Source organism: Electrona antarctica (assembly GCF_951216825.1).
Source record: "Electrona antarctica genome assembly, chromosome: 7".
Lineage (NCBI taxonomy): Eukaryota > Metazoa > Chordata > Actinopteri > Myctophiformes > Myctophidae > Electrona > Electrona antarctica.
Window position 1 is genome coordinate 9,819,830 of NC_136812.1, and position 22,073 is coordinate 9,841,902.

At 41.2% G+C, this 22,073-nt stretch overlaps 2 protein-coding genes across 2 annotated transcripts; one reads left to right on the forward strand and one right to left on the reverse strand.

The window, feature by feature from the left end:
* Positions 1 to 65: 65 nt before the first annotated feature.
* rpl36 (ribosomal protein L36) lies at positions 66 to 3,351 on the reverse strand. The gene is made up of 4 exons (XM_079505017.1): positions 3,289 to 3,351; positions 2,167 to 2,261; positions 746 to 880; positions 66 to 218 (listed from the first exon to the last, which is right to left on the reverse strand). Exons 2-4 carry the CDS (start codon positions 2,257 to 2,259, stop codon positions 129 to 131), a joined length of 318 nt encoding a protein of 105 aa, XP_079361143.1. The 5' UTR covers positions 2,260 to 2,261; positions 3,289 to 3,351; the 3' UTR covers positions 66 to 128.
* Positions 3,352 to 4,620: 1,269 nt separating this feature from the next.
* On the forward strand, positions 4,621 to 21,378 carry lmnb2 (lamin B2). The gene is made up of 13 exons (XM_079506525.1): positions 4,621 to 5,159; positions 8,459 to 8,595; positions 11,903 to 12,059; positions 12,493 to 12,618; positions 12,754 to 12,852; positions 13,554 to 13,625; positions 13,727 to 13,852; positions 14,063 to 14,283; positions 14,900 to 15,146; positions 15,665 to 15,772; positions 16,241 to 16,360; positions 17,090 to 17,179; positions 17,879 to 21,378. The coding sequence occupies exons 1-13, from the start codon at positions 4,935 to 4,937 to the stop codon at positions 17,915 to 17,917; spliced, it is 1,767 nt and encodes a 588-aa protein (XP_079362651.1). The 5' UTR covers positions 4,621 to 4,934; the 3' UTR covers positions 17,918 to 21,378.
* Positions 21,379 to 22,073: the final 695 nt, after the last annotated feature.

Consider the following 22,073-nt stretch of genomic DNA (forward strand, 5'->3'; position numbering starts at 1 on the left):
TCTGTCCTAGAGACCTACTTAACACCCATAATGGTGAAGTAATTCACATTACAAAAAGTAGACAGTTTGACTTGACTTAAACATTTTAATGAAACATTTTAATTTTTTCAAATTTCAAATGAGCCAGATTAGTCCTTCTTGGCAGCAGCCTTTCTCATTGCGGCCAGGACGTTGCTGAGCTCTTCACGCTTTCTCTTGGCGCGGATGTGAGTGCCGATCTGAGGGGGGAAAAAAATACATTGACAAACATCATTACAGCTGAATATGACCATAAGACATTTAACATTTCTCCAAGTTACCCGAAAGGTATTGCAATAACTCAAGTGTTGAGTCTCCTCTCCTGCATCTACTCATTTCTATTGGGGCGGCATTCTTATGCTAGTCTATTTGTGATAAGTGCATTATTTCTATTAAATTTAGAAGCTACTAGGACTCGTTTCGTGTTTACACAATCTCCTTTTACATTCATTTGTGTGCAAATTAATGTGATTTTGAGACCCGTTTGCCAGAATTCATCATCACTAGTGTTTGTTGCAGATACAATCATACAACTCCATCACTCCAAGTTCACATCGCAATGCTTGTAGAACGCATACTTCCGGCGAGCGCCAAGTCACACAAGGGACTACAAGAAAATGCAGTTGACACACATTGCCTCACTCTGCCTTCAAGTGTATCCCATGCATCACCGACCAAAAAAATTACATCAAGTCATAGAGTTCAAGCTAACACACAAGACACGTACCCTCTTCTTGATGAACTTCAAGGCTCTCTTGTCCTTGGACACCTTGAGCAGCTCCATGGCTCGCCTCTCATACGGAGCAAATCCACACACCTCACGGATCATGTCGCGCACAAACTTGGAATGCTTTGTGAGACGCTGGGTTAAAAGGTAAGAAGAGTTCAATTAAAATCGATTCCAACTAGGTTATATGAAAGTAAATATAAAATGTTATTTCCATACTTCATTAAGACACCAATGTATACATGTACAATTCACTTAAGCCATTTAAACCTTAGGACACATCTGTGTAGCCTCAGAGCTTTTAACCATTATTTTAATCTTTAGCTGTTGAAATAGCAGATCTACAAGCTCATTAGCCGCAATTTGCAACTCTAGATTTTTTTACAATGGGATGAATCTAGAGTTGCAATACCCTCCATTGACTCCCCACTCATCATTTTGCGTTTGTGATCTGCTGGTCTCAAACGACGTTAAACTCACCAACATTGCAGCTGTAGTCCAAGCTTGAATTTTTCTCTTTCGATCTGCAAAGCTTGTTTTTCATAAAAATCCCCCGTAGACATGTTATGAGCTACTTTCTGTCCAAAATATTCCACAAGTGATATTCCGAGCCGCCATTTTGTATTTTTTCAACCTGCCGTAAAACAAGACGTGTGGGAGAGCGCTTGTTTAATAGAAGGCCGTGCGTGACGGGGCGTCGCGCTGCGTCGGCTTCTTCTTTGGGTGTCTTACCTGCGCAGGTAAGATTCTATTAAACAAGCTCTCCCCCTCACGTCTTGTTTTACGGCCCGTCGCAGAATTGCAAAATGGCGGCTCGGAATATCACTTGTGGAATATTTTGGACAGAAAGTAGCTCATAACATGTCTACGGGGGATTTTTATGAAAAACAAGCTTTGCAGATCGAAAGAGAAAAATTCAAGCTTGGACTACAGCTGCAATGTTGGTGAGTTTAACGTCGTTTGAGACCAGCAGATCACAAACGCAAAATGATGAGTGGGGAGTCAATGGAGGGTATTGCAACTCTAGATTCATCCCATTGTAAAAAAATCTAGAGTTGCAAATTGCGGCTACAAGCTCATAGCGACCAAGTGCCGTGCTACAAGCTTGTAGATCTGCTATTTTTTTTAAATCATGAAAATGTGTCGCAAATGTTCACAGCCAACGTTTTTAACTCAAATATTTGCTTCTGGTGGGTCCCTGGAACAACATATTTTCAGATGGGTCAGCGGCTCCTTGACATGAAATAGTTTGAGCTCCACTGATATGGAAACATAGGGTTTTTCAGAAACCCGTCATGATTTAGGAGACATTAGTAGAATCTGGTCTGAGGTCTTAATGGGTTCAAACTTACAGCGGGACTTGATGCCAACAATGTTGCATTGCTACAATCATGTTTCGTCTGGTTTCCAGGTCAACTTACCCCACGTCTGCGGCTGTGCTTTGGCGCGGTCACATTCTTGGTGACAGGGTGGCCTTTGTTGAGGCCTACGGCCATAGGGTAGCGTATTGCCATGTCTGGAGAAGAGCAGAGAATTCAGATTAATTCAAATGCACCGACTGCCCATATCTCAATAATAACACTAATCTGGTCACGCTGGCCTGACATTGAGCAGCTACCGACACTTCATGTCAACTATGGATGTGTATGACAAGTGTATAAAACGTTACATATGTATTTAAACATACACTAATAGAAACGTGCAAGACCATCAGTAACAGTATAGGTGGGCATCAAGGAAGAGTGGGCATCTCAATGTTTAACTGGATTTTTCTAATCTAATATTTGGAAACTGTTTGAAAGTAAATATTAGAGCAGGCTTAAACATTCAACAATGATGGTCAATATTTGCTACAAAACAAACCCTGTATAGTTTAAGAGTAATCTTTGGGCATAAACAAATAATGTACCACGTATACTTTACACAAGATGTAATCGAGGTGCCCATCTATCCTGTATCCAGTCCATGCCTACTGTAGGTTGTGTTTACTATGAATCCAGCTTGTTAAAACAAAATCCACTACAAAAGTCCACGTTCATTCCTTACATGCTTTAGCGGTCTGCTCATTAGTTTATATATCTAGCTATATATTATTCACGGACTAGGTCTGATGGAACAACTAGGCTTTAACCAAACAAACTGTAGCATTTTGCTAGTTAACGGTAGGATGAGCGTCAGTGACAATGTACAATACATTGGTTTCGTGCGGAACGAAACATTTTACTTTGCAGTCTATTTTTAATGCAGTGCTGCTGTAAATACCGGTTCCCAAACTATTACAAATATATTGTAAAAATGTCAATATGAGTTGTGTCAAACGTTGTAATTGTGCTGTGTACTAGTGTAGCATGAAGACCAGCCGAGAGGTTCAACTTCAATGTAATATTTATAACAGTATCCTTCTCTGTAGACAGACAATATTTAACACATGGGTTCTTTTATATCAGTAGCTTCACGTAGTTTAATTTATTTGTGTGTAAGATGTTTGATTACGGTGATTTGTGGCAGATTGTGATTGTTTAATTCCATGGATCATTTCTTACCGTATTTCTTTAATGGCGGTCGAGCCGGAAAAGGAATGTTTAGAAGGGGATTCTGGGTAATGAGGGCTTCCGACGTGAGGTTTGGATGTCTACAGCGCCCTCTGGTGGGTGGGAGGAGGACTTAATTTTGGCCTTTGAACTAATACATTTCAAACGAAAGCACAAGGCAATATAAAAACTGCTACGAGGATAAAACCAGAAAAAGCACTTAGACCAGTTTACATCAGGGTCCGGCCACACAAAAGTTTTAGCCTCCTTCTAGACACTAGGCAAGTAGAATACGACCCGAAATGAATCCCAGATCCTGAGTTGTTGTATTTCATCAACAACTACAATTATATATACAATATACAATATGTAGCGCAATCAATCAATCAATCAACACATTTTTCAACACGATGTAATTGTATTGATCGTCGGGGCAAATGCCTCAGTCGGTGTAGTTTGAGGTTTATTTATTTTTATTGACAAATAAATAAACAAATATCAACCATTACAATTACAAATAACTTGACAAAATGCAGTTACAATAAAATAAATAAGGTCGACTTTGTCTAAAGGCAATATTAATGACTGGCAAGTTTGAGATGGGGCAAATTACCAAATTTACAAACTTAAAGGACCACTTTTCAACCTATCTTCATATAATACGTCCTCACTAATACTCATGATAAAATGGCACAATTTGAATTTGTTTCTACTCAGTCTGTGTCATCATCGTTTATAGGCGATTTTTTTACAAAAATATTTAGATTTGTATTATTGTGAGAACGATGGCTTCCATTATCGCATTGCAACTTTTCAGAACTAGAAAGCCTACAGTTTCTATGCGCGTTCGGAAATAGCGCACTGAGCGGCGCGCACTGTGCAATGCAAACAATAAATGGCCGCGTTCGGAAATAGCGCGAGTGAGCTCCGGTGTGGTATTTCCGAACGCGCCCTATAATAGGCGAGTGCGCTCCTGTGCTGTATTTCTAAACGCGCCCAACATTGGATTCCCCATCGATGATGTCACTGGTGGACAGGTTTCTGAACTGCCCACAGCCCTCCCATGAGACACAGACTGAGTAGAAAATAAATTGTGCCATTTTATCATGATTATTAGTGAGGACCTATTATATGAAGATGGGTTGAAAAGTGGTGAAGTGGTCCTTTAAGGATGCAAGTCATATACAACAATGTTATGCTCTCTGTGTTTTTTTACTGACGAAAATATCTTTCAACATTTTCGGTCTTTTCGGTAAAGTACAAAACTCCACCTCCCATAACCCACCGCGGCGCCGGCGCGAGGAGTCCGGAAGTGCTTGCGTCTACCCTTTTGGCGCGGTCCGCGTGAGCCAGTCCGCCATCTTTGTTCCCGCTAGAGCTCCGAGCTAGCAGTGGTGCCAGTGAGTAGGGCAGCAGAGCTCTCTTTCAAACTGGAACTACGGCGAACACGCTGCGTTTTCATTCATTTTTTTACACTCACGACGGTTTGTTGGTAAACAAACTCATTCTAAACTAGTTCGCCAGGGACCGAGCGAGGATTATATATTTTTTAGCAAGCAGTTTAAAGTCTGTGAATCTGTGAGCTTTTTTTTGGTTGGAGGAGCGACACTCTTTCTTGGGTTGTTTTAAAAAAGAGAGCGAGAGAGAGATCCGTTATCATGGCGACTGCTACTCCCAGCCGTGAATCGTCGGGGCCGGGCCGGGCGGCGGCCTCGTCCACCCCGCTGTCGCCCACCCGCATCTCCCGCCTGCAGGAGAAGCAGGAGCTCCAGCACCTCAACGACCGGCTGGCCGTCTACATCGACCGCGTCCGCTCCCTGGAGCTGGAGAACGACCGGCTGATGGTCAAAGTGTCCGAGAAGGAGGAGGTGACCACCAGAGAGGTGAGCTCAGTGAGGGAGCCGAGCCACACACACACATCCCGGTTGTAATTCCCTCTCTAGATCAGTGGTTCTCTTTCAACCCTTTTCATGTCGAATGTCCATTCTGTCATTTGAGCCACGGACCACCATTTGATGAGATTTAGCAACTTTCCATTATTTAGTTGGGTTGGGGAGTGGGACCAACTGGAACCCCCCCTCAAGGGCCCACTGATGGTCCCCGGACCACTGGTTGGAAAACCACTGCACTGAAACATCCCGGTTATCCCCCTGTAGAGTTGCATCTTGTCTCTGCGATTTAAAATAACTAATCTTAATAACTTTTCACCAACACTCCATCATATACATACACATAAATACAGTACACAGGGATCAATGTAGTCAGCGATGCGCCCCAGAGTCGGATTCAAACCACAACAAAGAGACAATAGTTTGCGAAATCGAGAGGCTAGTACACAATGCTAACTTTAATGTTAATGCCGCACATTGTGCACAACCGTCTGTCTTCACTCTAGTCTAAAAGCTCTGGTGCTTCCACTCATAATCTGTTGATGCGTTAATATGAATGCATTAAGACGCACGTGTTAATTGATGACATATTGACCTGTGAATTCATTCGCGTTCAACCGTTCATGAACCAACCAGGGGAACATTAGCCAAAATAGCATATCTAAAAGCTCGCAGGCAGGCAGCGCGTGGTGAGCTTGTAGATCGGCTATTTTTGGCTAAGAAATGTGGCGTAGATGAGGGGGAAGCGGTCCAGGTTTAGAAGCTGAGGTCTCTTTTACTAAGAATAGATGGTTAATAAACCGGTTATAACGGGAGCCGGCGGGTGGATGGATTGAGCGGGAGGTCGTGCGCGCCCACCGGCACCACGCACGGCGGACATGTTTTTAGAAGCGTTGATGATGCTCCGTCCACTACGGAGTGACGGAGTCGGGAGGGACTCTCCCGCCCCGCTCCCTTCAAACTCACAGCAGGGCAGACTGACTGTCTGACTGGATGATGCAGTAGCTCATTGTTGTTTGAAAATAATGTACGTCGACATATTTGTGGCTTTGAGAGTTAATCGAATTGTGGTTTACCGTTTTAATTAAACTCCGGATGCTATCAAAACCAATGCTATGCCTTGCTATTGCCAAAAGCAATAGTGTTTGTATAATCAAATTAAAATGCTTTTGTTTTGTTTTGTTTGTTTTTCGTAAATTTGAGAACGAGGATGTTACTGATTTCGATTAAATACGGTTTTTATTCCTTTCCTATATTGTTGTTGTGATTACCAGACATCCTGGATAGCCAGGTTACTTTTGCCTCATTTTGGGCGTGGACTGACCTCCCTATCATCAGTAAAAGATTGAAAACTCAGGGCTTGGCTAGCAGACAGGTTTATGTGGGCTGGGCTGGCTTTTCAGAGATGCTTCATTCAGTAAAGTTTGTTAAACCCAGAGGCTAACTGGTGGTGGCAATTACACCATTCATGTAACTTTTACCACAGGCAAGGAACAGCTGCATAGCAGGATACCTTCCTCCTTGACGCTCACTGGCAGCTGAGAGGTTGATGGGGGTGGTTAATGGCCATCCTGTTCCTTCCTTGACCCCTGAAAACAAAGAGTATGCTCTTTTTGCCTTTGGGGCCATGACACTGACCCGGCCAAAAGTAGGCAGCAGTGGACACACGCTTGTCCAGGTGTAATAGTAGTTAGTTACTAGTCTTTACTCTTTCCCAGGCGTTTTAAAATGTTCAATGTCAGCCATGTAGCCTCCCAGAGTCATACAATACAACAGCATTCTAACATTCTTCCATATTGTTTACTTTCAATGTCGAGTGGAGGTGCTGGTGGAATCTAAGTGTCGTGGGCAATGAGCCAAGCTCTACCTTTTAGCACCAGAGCGTCAGAATGCTGGCTGTTCCTATATAACCCTCTCTTCTGCCCATCTGTAATTTTCTCCCCTCCACCAGTCTCTAGTTAAGAGTCTCCTCCTCTCTACATTCCTCGCTGCTTTTTTCTACGTTCGCCTACATTCCTCACCGGGCGTCGCCGCCCTCTTTTTCTCCCTCTTTCCTCTCCTGCCTCTCTTTCCATATCGCTACTTTAAAATCTTTCTTCCCGCCCTTTTGCACCGACTTCCACAGTTGCTTCTCTTTCCCATCCAGCTGTTCCGTGTCAGTATGTTGTTGTAGACTTACTACTAGCGGCCGGGAACCTCCCTCCTAACCGACTTCCAACTCTTCCACACCCTGTTTTTGTCCCCTTCGCTCTCTCTCTCTGTAGTATCAATAGTGGTGTTGTCCACATGCTTTCCAGATGGGCGGAGCATGGGGCGGCCGTCCATTCAAATTTAAAATCTGACTTTTGACTTGCAGTTGGTTTCGACAGTTGAAGTTTATTGTTTGTTTTGAGATGATGAAGCACGCTTTTCGAACTTTAAACAAAATATAAAATGTTTGCATTTTATGAATCATTAGAGAAAGAGGGGTTGGTGGTGTTGGTAAAGAAAATAAAGGAGAAGAAAAAAACAGGTTACACTTATTACCGGTAGCTTCATTTAAAAGTATTGCTCAAATATTCAGTGCAACAAATCAAGGCTGCAATTACATTTGACAACAGCCAAATCACTTTTTTATTCTCCGCTTCAGCTTGTAATGCCTGCATAGTTGATACATATGGAATTAATTGTAAAAGTTGCTAAATAAACATTCCTCACTGCCTGTAACTTTCCCTCTCCATTGGATTGTGCTTTTTTTGATTAATTTGATATTAGCTATTTGTAAGTTGTGTGACATCGTCATGTTGAAAACAATGGCCTCTGTTTTCTGTGATTGGAAATCTGAACCCCCCAATTCACACCATGAGATTCCCCCCCCCCCCCCCCCCCCATCCATTCAACAATATAGAGGGGTGGCTTTTAATTACCCAATACTGATAGTAAAGGTGGCCTTACACTAGCCGATAATCGGGGGGTCAATGTTTGATACTGGCTCTGCCCCGCTCCGATTATCCTGTAGTGTGTGGTGCTATCAGATTTCAGATTGAAAAAAATCGGCTAGTGTAAGGACACCTTTATTATACCTATGAATTCAACTATGAACTCTCCAAAGGTAAAAGTTCTTATCAAATGAGATTTTTCTTCCAGACAATATCTGTGCCAGAAAGTGTGAATAATAATCATCTACTGCTATAATATGCTTGAAAGTGATATACTTTCAGTGGATTCATGAAACGTTTCTTTAATGTTCTGAATCTAAACTATCTGTCTCTATGTGTCTGTTTTGTCTCTGTTTGTTTTCTCCCTCTGTGTAGGTGACGGGTCTGAAGGCTCTGTATGAGGCAGAGCTTGCGGATGCTCGGCGCGTTTTGGATGAGACGGCCAAAGAGAGGGCCAGATTGCAGATTGATCTGGGCAAGGCTCAGTCTGAACTGGATGAAACTACACGCAGGTAATGTTCCATGCTAAAACACACAGTGTACGTAATTGTGCAACTACAAACTTGATCGGGTGTTTCCATGGCCTGAGGGTGATTGGTAATTACTGCATGAAAAAGGAATGTGTGGTGGTGTTTTCCAATTTGTTCAAGTATTATAGGCTATATCTGTAAAGGCAAAATATGGATTTTCAGTAACGGAAATACATTATGCCTGTTACTGAAATTCAGTTGGAGCACAGAGCAGGTAGTATCCGCGTTAATTTACTTTTAGGTCAACAAGTTTGTTGTCGTTATAGCTCACTGTATATGTGACCAAAACACTTTGAATGAAAGGTGATGATGGCAGATTCCAGGAATACTTATGCATTAAGATCAGTTAAAATGAGTTAAGTCATGTAAACCATTGGGTTTGAGCAATTACCCGTAAGCTTAAAAGCTGCTTGTAAAAGTCAACAATCAGGTTGTTTTTAGCATGAGGCTCCTATAGGAACGCGTTGAGGCTGGAATGCATGGCATTTGGATAAGGTACTTGTAGTAAAAAGGCGGTGCATCGAGAAACAAACCGCCTTTTGCAGCCCGCCTTCTAGTATTTGTTTTCAAAAGGTTTTTGTGTAATAGAGCGTTCACTGTGGGTTTACTTCACACCGTGAACTTTAATAAAACACATGGTTTTCATCAATTTAGGATGGATTTGTCTTACAAAAAATGCCCTTGCCTAAATAAAAGTAGAGAGAAGTAGAGAGAAAATCGAGAGAAAAGATCTAGTCTTTTTGTTGTATTTATAAAAAGACAACTTAGCAGGCCCTGCATTTCATTGGAATTGGACAAAAATGTATTGATTCCCGGAATTATCACACTTTAATGAGGGAGATTACTGCACATCATTAACCCATTTAGGCCTGACCTCAAAACCTCCTCCAGTTTTCTGAAATAAATATTTTCACGATTTTTCAAAAATAGCAGACCTACAAGCTCGTAGCGCGCCACCGAGTGGCGCGCTATGAGCTTCTAGATATGCTATTTTTCAATAGCTAAATTATAACATCAAGGGGTTCCCGTCCAAAATGGGTTAAAGTGATTATAATATAATCAGGCGGACTGGCTGGGGCTGTGTAGATGGACCGTCCGTTTACCATGCACTTTCTTTATAGTGTCTGCCTCTACAAGGCTTCGAGCCGCTGGATATGTTTATTTATACCCCACCGTACGGCAGTGTGGCGCACCGAAAATAACTGATCTACAAGCTCACAATGGGTCATTGGGTCATGACCTCACTACATATATTGGTTAAATGTCCTTTCTAGTTTTTGACCCATCAAGAAAAATGTAGAATCACAGCTTCAATTTATAAAGACTAGACTTACAGACTACAATCAGTATTCTCGGGGACACTAATTGATGAATTGGTTACTGAATATGAATATCTGCAGAGCTATTTAAGCTGAAGGAAGTGTCAGTGACTTTGGCTTCGTCTTTAAGCCTATTATGGAGAGGGACTGTGGGGAGAGAGGGGGGATGGGATGGGAGGAAGGGAGAGGAAAAAGCGAGGTATGGGGGAAGGGGATATGGAACTTGGGTGGCAGGAGGGTGTTAAATGATACTAAAGAAAGAAGATATTTGACTGATATATCTGAGTAGTGATTATGTGGACTTTTGAAGGAATTTAATGAAAACAAAAACAAAACTCCAGTACGTAACTTTATTTTTTGTAAATTCTATAACCCCAGCAGAGTCTGAGTTGAACATTTCTTGTTTACTTTTTTTATTTGATAGGTTGCTAAGTAGCCTTTCTCTGCCAGGAAGTTGAGAACGGTTATGATTTCATTGAGACATGAAATGTCCTGACTTTATAGGAACTTGAAAAATAACATTCACTCGGCCTAACTGTCTGAAATACAGTCTACTAAAATGTTTTACATTGTTACCATCTTGCTACTCCTTCCTGTCGACTGTCTGGAACATTGCCATAAAACTGAACCAGACGTAGTCGCTAAACTCATTGAAGTTCCTTGTGGCAATAAGACAAGTAAGACGCGCAAACGCGGGAAGCGAACGCAGCTCGTAAATTGCAATAACAATTAGAATAAATTACATACTTTTTAAGGTTTTTTTTAAGTTAAGTTTTTTTTAAATTAAATGTTTTTTCAAGTTTGTTTTAGTGTGTGTATGTGTGCGTGCGTGCGTGTTTCCTTTTTAGGTTTTTTTTTGAAAAGTTTTTTGTTTAAGTTTTTTTTTAAGTTAAGTTTTTTTTGAAGTTAAGTTTTTTGTGTGTGTGCGTTTTTCCTTTAAGTTTTTTTTTTAAGTTAAGTTTTTTTTTAAGTTAAGTTTTTTTAAGTTAAGTTTTTTGTGTGTGCGTTTTTACGTTTTTTTTTTAAGTTAAGTTTTTTTTTAAGTTAAGTTTTTTTTTAAGTTAAGTTTTTTGTGTGTGTGCGTTTTTCCTTTTTAAGTTTATTTTTTAAGTTACCTTTTTTTTTAAGTTAAGTTTTTTGTGTGTGTGTGTGTGTGTGTGCTTGCGTGCGTGCGTGCGTGCGTGCGTGCGTGCGTGCGTGCGTGTGTGTGTGTGTGTGTGTGTGCGTGCGTGCATGTGTGTGTGTGTGTTTTTGTGTGTGATACAGCTGCGCCCTCTGGTGGTGGGCGGGTGGTGTTACAGCGTGACACACAGACAGACACACAGACAGACACACACACAGACGTGATCTGCTGGGTCTCATAGTAAATGCTCACTGCGTTCGCAATCACTGCGTTCGCAATCACTGCGTTCGCAATAAGGTTTTACAGCAACCTCGCTTTATGTACCAGGATTCTGACCTTTGTTTTATCTCAAATTATCAATCATAATCATCTGGAGGTATAAATAAGGGTACAAAAGGCACAAAGCACTTTCAATAAATCACCTGAAGTACTAAAGTGCACATAACATAACAGCAGTAGTCTGGCGAAAACTTTCCTTTAACTTTTATCGCTGTCTTTCAAATAAGGGAGCACCATTTCAAACACTGTACTATGTTCACAATATTCACAATTCCTCCAACCTCATCTGGGAAGTTGGGAACCCCATTTGGTGTTGAAATAGCAACTCTGTTTGGCTCCTCCCCTCTGTTAGTCTTCTTCCACCTGGGCGCTACTGTGTTTATTCCTACTAACAACAACAACACTACATGTTCCAGGCGGTGGTGCTGACAGATTCTGCCGTTAGAAGAGTCTATCTTGAGAGATTTAAATTTCTCCCAACTTGAAAAAATGCAATTTGGCAATGGAAGATTTCAGTTTTTAAATACTTGTATTGTAACACACTTCATCCTCTGTCCCTCCTACACAGTCTGAAGAAGAAAGATGGCGACCTGTTTGCATCGATGTCCCGGGCCAGCACTCTGGAAGGTCAGCTGAATCAGAGTGAAGCAGCTCTGTCCACAGCGCTGAGCCAGAACGCTGCTCTGATTGCTGAACTCGCCGACCTCAAGAGTCTGCTGGCCAAGGTATGGATAGATATGTCCATTTAACAATCACCTTCCCACAGAAGGCAAACGATTCTAAACTTGACACGAATGATTGTAGATGATTACACGTTTAAGTTGACAATTAGTTGTTGAGATTAATTATTTTATTGTGTTTTCGGCCTTTTCTATTATGAATAGAAATTACATTTCTGTTTGCCTTTTAGGCTTCATAATTTGTTTTTGAAAGTGCACAGGGCACATAATGACAAAACGGAAATAGCAGCCTTTTCTGCTTTTTTATGTATGAAAAATGTGCAACATGGACACGATTTATGACAAAATAATTGCGATTAGACGATTATGTAATAATAGTGACAACCCTAATTGAAGATGGATTCACCATCGACATGGAGGGATATGTCCTGCTATCGATGAGGCTAAATCAAAGCGTCTGTTTTTAACCATCCCATAGGCGGAGGACGGCCATGCTGTTGCTAAGCGCCAGTTGGAGACGGAGACTCTGATGCGCGTTGACCTGGAGAACCGCTGTCAGTCTCTGAGCGAGGATCTAGAGTTCAGAAAGAGCATGTTTGAAGAGGTGTGTGCCGTCATGTTGATAGATGATACAGAATATATGGTCTTTTCTTTTGTCGTAATACTACAATATTAACATATCATACCTCTTTCCCTCTCGTGTAATTCTGTCTTGCCTGTGCTTTCTATCGCTGTATAGGAAGTGCGTGGGTCTCGTCGTAGACAGGAGTCAAGGATTGTGGAGGTGGACTCCGGAGTAAGACAGGACTACGAATTCAAACTGTCACAGGCTTTACAGGTATAGTGGGCAACATACCATTTATACTCGATCAATGCCACCATCACTATCTCTATGCCTGCTATGCTATGTAGGGAGATGAAACTGTTCAGCAGACAAGATCTGAATGGTATTATTCAAAAATTGCACCTAAGGTTTTGACAGACAAAGCAGTACAAGTGTATCATTTTCACTCCGGTGCAGTTGAGGTGAAGGGTATACAGTATGTTGTTGGGTAAACTTGCATCGTCGTCTACCAACCCGATCCTTTGACACAGATACAGTCTCGCAGTCTCTTCCGGATTACATTCATGTCCAAGAATAGACGGCCACAGTGGCAACCTCAAGACTTGAATGAATAACTGGACTCCTCACAGAAATCTGAGTAAGGGGCGTGAATGCGTAACGCAATCAACGGCACAAATCCGCAATAGCATTGGAGCGGCTTGCAAGTACTGTAGTGCAGCCTGTAGATTAGAATGTGCACTTACTACAGGTTTAAAAAAGGACTGAGAGCGCCACATATAAACTACAGAGATACCTGTAAATAGAATTTGGTTATTGAGGTAGGATCGGTGTTGAGTTGGGACAAGCCATGTCTCATTCAAGGTTGAGAGAATATAAGTAGTCTTGTTTTTATAGTAACTACTCAATCACTTGCCGTTGAGTTTTGTGGGAAATTCTGAAAACTCATCAAAGTGTTTCTGTGCTTTTTCTTTCAGGACCTGAGGAGACAGCACGATGGACAGGTGTCTCTGTACAAGGAGGAGCTGGAAACCACCTACCAATCCAAGGTGGGAGACCCCAGATTTTTTTGCACAGTCAGTGTCTGCCTTTGCTGTCTTTTCTCTTTTTCCCATCTCACCTATTCGGTCTGTTTTTTTCTTTCCTCTAGCTGGAGAATGCAAAGGTTTCCTCAGAAGGAAATGAGAAGGCAATGAGCACTGCCAGGGAGGAGCTGCAGGAGGCTCGCATGAGGATAGAGTCTCTGGCATACCAGTTCAGTGCCCTGCAGAAACAGGTATGACGCCTAAAGCAATTATGTAAATAACGGAGGATTTAACCCATTGAGACATGGGACGCATCTGTGTCACCTTAGCTTTTAGCCACTTTAACCATTATTTTAAACTTTTAACTATTGAAAAATAGCAGATATACAAGCTATTGCACCGACTCTCCTGCTTTTGGTGTTCCTGATCACATTTCTTATGTTATGACTGTGTGTTGTTAGGCTTCGGTCTCAGAGGAACGTGCCCGAGAGCTGGATGACCTCCTGTCGTCTGAGAGAGACAAGCACCGCAGGGCCATCGAGACTAAAGAATACGAGATGAGCGAGCTGAGAGACAGGATGAACTCCCAGCTCAACGAGTACCAGGAGCTGCTAGATGTGAAGCTGGCCTTGGACATGGAGATCAACGCCTACAGGAAACTGCTGGAGGGAGAAGAGAGCAGGTATGTCTGTTACAAACACACAGTATGGAGTTTGACAGTATGGAGTTTATACATATACACATAGACATATTCAAGGCCTTAGTTGTTACCTACTTGTAACGGAACATGCATAAATTATTAGCCTTGTTCCCAGCCTTACTCCTCTGCGAAGAGAAATTCCTGGTCACGACCTCAGGCAGAGTGTGTTCTGCCGGAAGTGTCGGCCCGGAACATCCGTCGAACGAATTTCCCCCGGATACGTTATTTTTCAGCCGCAATCACAACACTCGTTTCATCCACGGAGAACGCCAAAATTCCACTACTTCGGTTAAACCTCTCAACCGGCTAGGTCTTTCCCAGTGTGATGAATTATAAATTGTATATCAAACAGTCATTGGTTGGACAGAGTAAAATAGATCTCTGCTCACTCAGTGTTAAGAGTGAGAGTAGATACAGAGACGAACATTTAACACAGTTGCCTCTGTTATGAATGGGACTTGATAGATTTATTCGCCACGTTGATATTTTTTATCGTTATTTAGCATTATTTATTAAATGGCTGGAGCTTACCGTTTCAGAACATCCTGTTTTAGTTATTATTAATATTGTGTTTTTAAATGTTTTTTTTTCTCTCCAGACTGAAGCTGTCTCCCAGCCCTCCAACCAGCCGTGTGACCGTGTCCAGGGTGACAGGCTCCTCCTCCTCGCACTCCTCCAAGAGGAAGAGAGTGGAGCAGGTGGTGGAGGAAGGTGAGGGCCAGTTGGTGGAGGAAGGAGAGGGCCAGCTGCTGGTGTCGGAGGAGTCGACCGCTAGCGGAGCTGTGACCATATCCCCCACCGATATGGATGGAAATGCTGTGGCTCTTGCTAATGATACCGACCAGGTAATTAATGGAGTTGTAGTTGCAAGAGTGCTGTTGATCTTTTGTTATCAGTGAAATGTAGAAACACCATTCTGTAGTGTATGCTTATAGTTTCATTGCACAGATTGTACTGTTAGACGGATGTTAGGTTCTTAGCTTACTTAATATGATCCTTGATGACTATTTCTATGTATTTGATATATTTAATTAGCATGTGTTCTTGCTCAGTGTAAATCGCTCTGGATTAAGAGCGTCTGCTAAATGCCTATGTTGTAAATTGAAACACGTCGCTAAGCATGTTTAGCACACTGCTAATATGGGTAATACACAAATCTGGAAGTTAGTGGAAGACATTGTCAGCGGGTGCATATGCCTTTTTGAAGAAGCCACACGAAGCTGCAAAATAAATGACCATGTAGAAAAGTGTGAACTTATTACATGAATACACAGAGTACCACTAATTGTGGATTTTTTAATTGTTTGTATAAGATCGGAAGATACCGTTGTTTCTCAGCCAATAACCGATGTGTGTTTTGCAGGACCAACCCCTTGGTAGCTGGCGGTTGACGAGGCAGGTCGATGGAGAGGAGGAGATTGTCTACAAGTTCTCTCCAAAGTTTGTCCTCAAGGCTGGGTCGTCCGTTACGGTAAGAACCGAGGACTATCGATGAAACGGGTTACTCACCAAGTACATTTCATACGCTCCCTCTCCCAGTTTATCCATATTTTACCTGAAAAGGTATTAAAACACCCGTTAATTCTACAACTACTCTCTCTAACATCCGAGTTTGTCCAAAGCTATTATGTCCAGTCATGGTAACCAACTGGTCGACCGACATGTCGCTCTTATAGACACAACTATATTTGTGTATGGGAGACGACTATGTTTCCACGTCCTGTGCAGGTGGCAACTGGCATCTTTTTTTTCTTTTTAATTGGGAGCGATCTAAAAATCCCCCCTAGGAAAAGATGAACTCAATCGCTTAACTAAATGTTATTGCTAACTATCTTCAGCATGTGATTTCATGGGGTCTTTAAGGACAGACCTGATCCAACAAAACTAGATTCACTGCTTGTAAATTGGTCTAATTACTCCAATATGTTAATCTGTACAGGTGTGGTCTGCTGATGCGGGCGTGGCCCACGGACCCCCCACCGACCTGCTATGGAAGAGCCAGGCTTCCTGGGGCACAGGAAATGAAATCCTTACCACCCTGGTGAATTCTGATGGAGAGGTATTGAACGTTTTAATAATAATGATGATGACGACGTGTTTATTATTTTCTTTAATTTATTTATACTAGTTTTGAGTGGATGGAGTAGACTGGTACAATTACAGTTGATAATGTGGGCATTTAGCATTTTATCCGGTACGAGATCATAATAAGAAGAATAAGCATGAACTGGTATATCATGGAAATGTATGGCATGCCTTTTTGATATAAAAAATGAACAAATTCAGGCTGCAGTTATGTACAGTGTTTAGTCATGATGCATTTGTCTCTTACCTGTATTTATTACTGATATAGTATATGCTCTTATATAGGCTTACTACTAGTAGTAAGCCAGTGGAACAACATTTCGTTCAATTGTCCATTTCATGTATTCTGCCCTACAACGCCAAAGTGCAGTAACTACGTTTTTAGACACCAACTTATTTGTCTATCCCAAAAGTCTTGCCTTTCGATTTTGGTGAAATTAGTGTAATTTCACTTATATGCCAATTTCTCATTTGGCTGACCAGTTGAAACACTTTAATACCCATTTTCAGTTAAAATATTGTTCGTATTAGTTACTGCACTTTGGCTTTGCAGGGCAGTATTGTTGAATGACAATAAAGCTATGCATCTACTATAGAAGTTTAGAACATTGCCTGTACACCTCAGCCCCCGTGGTTCTGTAACCTGCTGACTCTGAAAGGTTCTAACATGATGGGTTTGTTCCTGCTCTGTTTGTGTTATCAGGAGGTGGCCAGAAGGACTGTCAGCAAGTCTCAGGTGGACATGGAGAATGGAGAGGAGGAAGACGACGAGGAGGAGGAAGTGGTGGTACGGGTAAGTCTTGACCTTTTTTAAATCTTGAAATAATTCACAAACTTCTGTTCGTCATTGAGACCATAGATATTTAAAGAAATGGATGCCTCATTGGCCGCTGCAGTTCATTGGAGCCATGTGTCTCCAGCGTAAGGAGGAAGTCACTGCCACTCAAGTGACAATAAAGCTCCCAAGGGAGCTTTATTTTTCTCATGCCAATAAAGCTCCCAAGGGAGCTTTATTGGCATGAGAAAACAAATGTTTACATTGATTGATTGGTCTAGCGAACGTCCCCTTCTGTGCCTCGCTTCCGCTCATGCTTCACAAGGAATCTCAGGAAAGCTTGCCTCCTCGAGAAGCACACGCCCGAGGGCCGAAGGAGGCTACCTTTTTATGTCTATGCTATGCTTGAGACGCCAGATGGAAACGGTCTAATGTGCCTATGTTCCTGGGCCCTGCTGGGGTTGGGTTATTTACTAGTCCAATATAGTCAAAAAGTCCAAATTAACTGTTCACACTGTCCTTTTTACATGAAAACCTCTGAGAAATGACCAAAGGTCTACAAAGTTAACCCCGGCAATAGAATTGTGAGATTAAGAAAGGAATGATCAAAATCATGTACTTTAAAATGCTTGTGGGGATTATATTTCTTTGTAATTTAATTTCTAAGAACATGTTTTTAGTTGGAACATCGTGTTAACATTCTCTCTCTCCATCCAGGGAAGAAAGACTGCATCCAGAGAGTGTGCCATCATGTGAAGCCCCCGCGACGCTCACTGGTCGTTTTTAAACTTCCAATTTGTTTTCTAGAGCCACTCAGATATTTTTCTATTTGTCCTGTTGTTGCTTGTCGTCGTTCCGCTGTCTTTTCATAGTTCAAGATGACAAAAAGGACATGTTTCTAATGGACTCCGTTTCTACTTGCTCCACTCAAACCCTGGATCCGCTTTTAATAAGAATACAACTAGCTGTAGATAAAAGGTCATGTAGTGATTATCTTTACTTTACACAGTAGAGTATGATTCCACTACAAAACATTTTTGAGGAAAAAACAGTACAGTACAGGGGAATGTCACTATTGACATTAATATAATTGTATACTTCCAGATATCACTGCTCACCTTTTTATTTTATGTCTCTATAGTAAGTATTTGTTTTAATTATTTGGGGGAACGCCAAATGGTGCGTTCAAATGCAACAAATATAGCAAATCCATTGACTTATGGAAAATGCTATAATGTGCTTCCCAGATAATGGACCTCGAACATAATGCTGATTTTTATTATTTTATAATGTCATGAATTCAATGTTTTGACTGTCCATTATGGTGACGGATGGTGGCAACAGACTCTCCCGGAGTACTGAAAACTAGTTTCTAGTCGTGTTTTTTGTTGCTGGCCTGCCGATAAATCTTTGATCATATGAGACCTGTTGTCACCATCCTGACTTGTACATAAAAGATACCCTCAACTCAGTCCCGAACCTCTTTTCGCTTTCTTCCTTCCCTTGTTCCCTCCTCTTTCCTACATCCCCTCAAAGTTTCCTTTTCCCCTGTATCCCTTGTCTCCTCAAAGATGGCTAAAAAAAGAAAGAAAAGCTTTTAGATTCGATTAACTCCTGGTTGCTCTAAAATCTCGCCACTTTGTCTCCTATAAATAAGGAATTGAAGACAAAGAACAGATGTTTGGGAGGGGTTAATGGGATCATGTGATATTATCCTCCAATTGTGTGTTGTAGTATAATTGACAGCTAACTATTGTTAACGTTAGCACCATTAGTGACTGGGTAGTTTGATATCATTAGCATGGTTTCCACGGTTAGCTCAAGTGCGGCTAGACCAGGGCCAAGTAAATGTTTAGATATACTACTGTAAACACTATTGGTGTATTAGGAACTAAAAGGTGCCTCACCAACCATTTCTAAGTAAATGGACGACCCTTGATTGAAAGCAAAGTCCTGTTTTGGCACTGTAGTGGAAACCAGGCTTGCCCTACACATCTGGCCCTTCAGTAGACATGACAGGAGTGCCCTGAATTGGAAATGTGTTCTCGGTACACCCACAAGATGTCTATATTACTGCCACTGAAGGGCTTGTTAATTCCTCAGACAGTCACCCTGCTGCCTGCCTGGGGGGGCCTTTGGGTGATATTAAACTCTCAGCAAGAGTTAGAATGCCTGGCAGCATCGGATCCAGCACGGTTGAGCGAGAGGGGTGGCTTTGTTTTGTTGGAATTCATGGAAATTTGTAAAACATTGGCATTTTTTTGAATGCGTTCGGTTGTTCTTTTGCTATATTAGATTTAAAAGATAGAACGTAGTCCTGAAACGAAGGGACGGACCTCTGAATTGAGTAGATTGTAATATTGAGAGACCAAAGAAGAAAGTGAAAAAATTGGCAATCGGGTCTGACTCATAAGTGGGCTTATAAGGAGCAAATGTGTCTTCTTGGACATTGAATGTTATCTGAGTTCCATCAGCCTGTGCACGGTGCTGAATCATGTACTGTAACGCCTTCATTGACTAGCCTCTCTGCTCTCACACCCTGCTGGAAGCTGTGATGCTACCATGATGATCAAATCATGGGTTTCTTTAAAAAATAAATAAACTGTGTGTTAGAAAAGCCTGGCCCTAAAGTTAACTCACGAATAGTGATATCTGAAAAAACATGTTTCTCAGACATTTAAACTGTTAAAAAATCACACTATAATTTTGTTTTAAACCGTGATTGTGGTAGGACAGAATGGCTGACTTTTTCAGCGGAAATGGATCCTGTTTCTATACAGAGTCATTGATGGTTTGGTTTAATTATGGCAGGGCCAGCATTGTAAATATTGGTCAAAAGAATGCCAAATATACTTTGGCAACCGCCATGAAGCACAGTTATGGTGTAAACATGGCTACCACTAAAAACCAGCTTACACACTGGTGAATGTAAGCTGTCAAGGGGTGGGGCTTACTCCTAATCACCACAACTGCAATTGGATAGCAACACAAAAACAAAAAACATTTTGATTGGATCACAAGTGTTCCGTCTATCTGAATGATTGAAGTATAAACTGAAGCTGCTTTGCCTCAGTTGTTTTTCTAACTAATGATATTGGCCTGGGGAAACAGATTTTTTTCCTATTGTGTGTTTGAATGCAGTGCTTTGCATTACTAAATATTCTTCTTTTTGATAGGGTTTATTGTTAATGTAATCAGTTTGTTTACATGAAATGTTTTAGTTTTGTATTGTCAGGGTCTCTGGGGGTGATTAAGTTTGGGTGTTGATGGATGTGCGATATATGTGTTGGCCAGATTACTTATACATTCTGGGCTGATCAAAGATGACTGACCGCTGAAAATGAATTGGTCATTGACATGACTGCTTCTGTCATGTGATGACAAATAATGGCTAGCAAGCCGCTATCCAGGAACATTTGCAAAACCATCCACAAAGAACATGAACGTTCTAGTATAAAAAAAGCCTATTGGCATAATTTAACCAGTGTTTGTTAAAGTATTGGTTGTAGGCCTGTTTATACTTGGCCCCTACAGTATATTTAGTACTGGTATTTCTTTGACACTGGGTCTCAGGAAGTTAGTGAATTATTCATATAATGTTCTGGGCAAAAGGTACAAAGGTTTAAATCCGACCGTCGTACAATTTCACCTAAATAGTTTGTGATTAGTTTTGTATTGGAAGTGAGTCAGTCACACCACAGGCATTTATGGTAGATGATTTCAGAGTCAATAGTTTTATAGATTATGTGAAGCCCTAGACTGTGATTATCATTAAGCTATTTTCTTACAATCTGAACTCCACTGGCAAGTTAATAATAGAGCAGTATTGCTCCAAACTATGACAGGCAGACAGGCTGTGACTTTACCGTATACCGTACACTCCTTGGGAGACATTTCAGGAAGAAAAAAAAAGATTATTATTATTATTATGGAATTTCCTCGTTTTCCTGAATCATTTCTAAAACATTTACTTGATCATTGGTTCTTATTTATCAGTTTATTTAACAGTTTGGGTTATCTGGCTAATAGGAATGATTTAATTTGTGAAGAGAATAAACGAGTCCATATGCCCATCTCTTAATCACTGCCATAGAGATCCATTATTGTTAATGGGGGGGAGGGGAGCATGCCAAATGTCAGTTTGTTCGTTCATAATGATTATTACACTTACTATTGAACTATTTTTTTGTATACATAATAAATGTTTTCAATATTAATCTGTGTCCGCTCATTCATGTAAAAGTGATATTACACTTATTCCTCTCACAATGTTCATACATTGTATATTCAGATTATTCACTGTGTATGATCATTTTTAAGAATATATTTATTCACCATGGCAAGACTGACTGAACTTAACATTTGTCATCTACACCAGTGGTTTTCAACCCTTTTCATATTTATTTTATTTATTTGACGGACAAAGCTCATTAATCAACATGTCAGTTTTCACCTCAATGTAAATGGGCCAGAGTTAGCCACAGCTAAATTTCATCTGTAGTCCCTGGGCAGGCTCTCTAAAAAGAAAGACTGTATAGTGTGCCACCACACAACACCATGCGTTGATGCCATGTGTGCATATACCAGCATCCAACACTGTCCATACAAAAACACAATACAATACAGATAAAAGAAAGACAGTGTGTAGTGTGCCAGCTACACACTCTGTATATCAAGGGGACATTTTCTTATTCAGCATTTGAGCCACTGACCACCATTTGAGATTTAGCCTCTCGGACACAAAACTGAGAATATGTTATCGTTAGATAAGATTCTTGGTACTATAGGAGAGATAACAGGCCACAAGGACCACACATAATTATTCTACATCATTTCCTAATTGTGTAGACTTCTTGTATTATTAAGTAATGCAGATGTTTAACAATATTTTAACTCTTGAGAGCGTAAAATG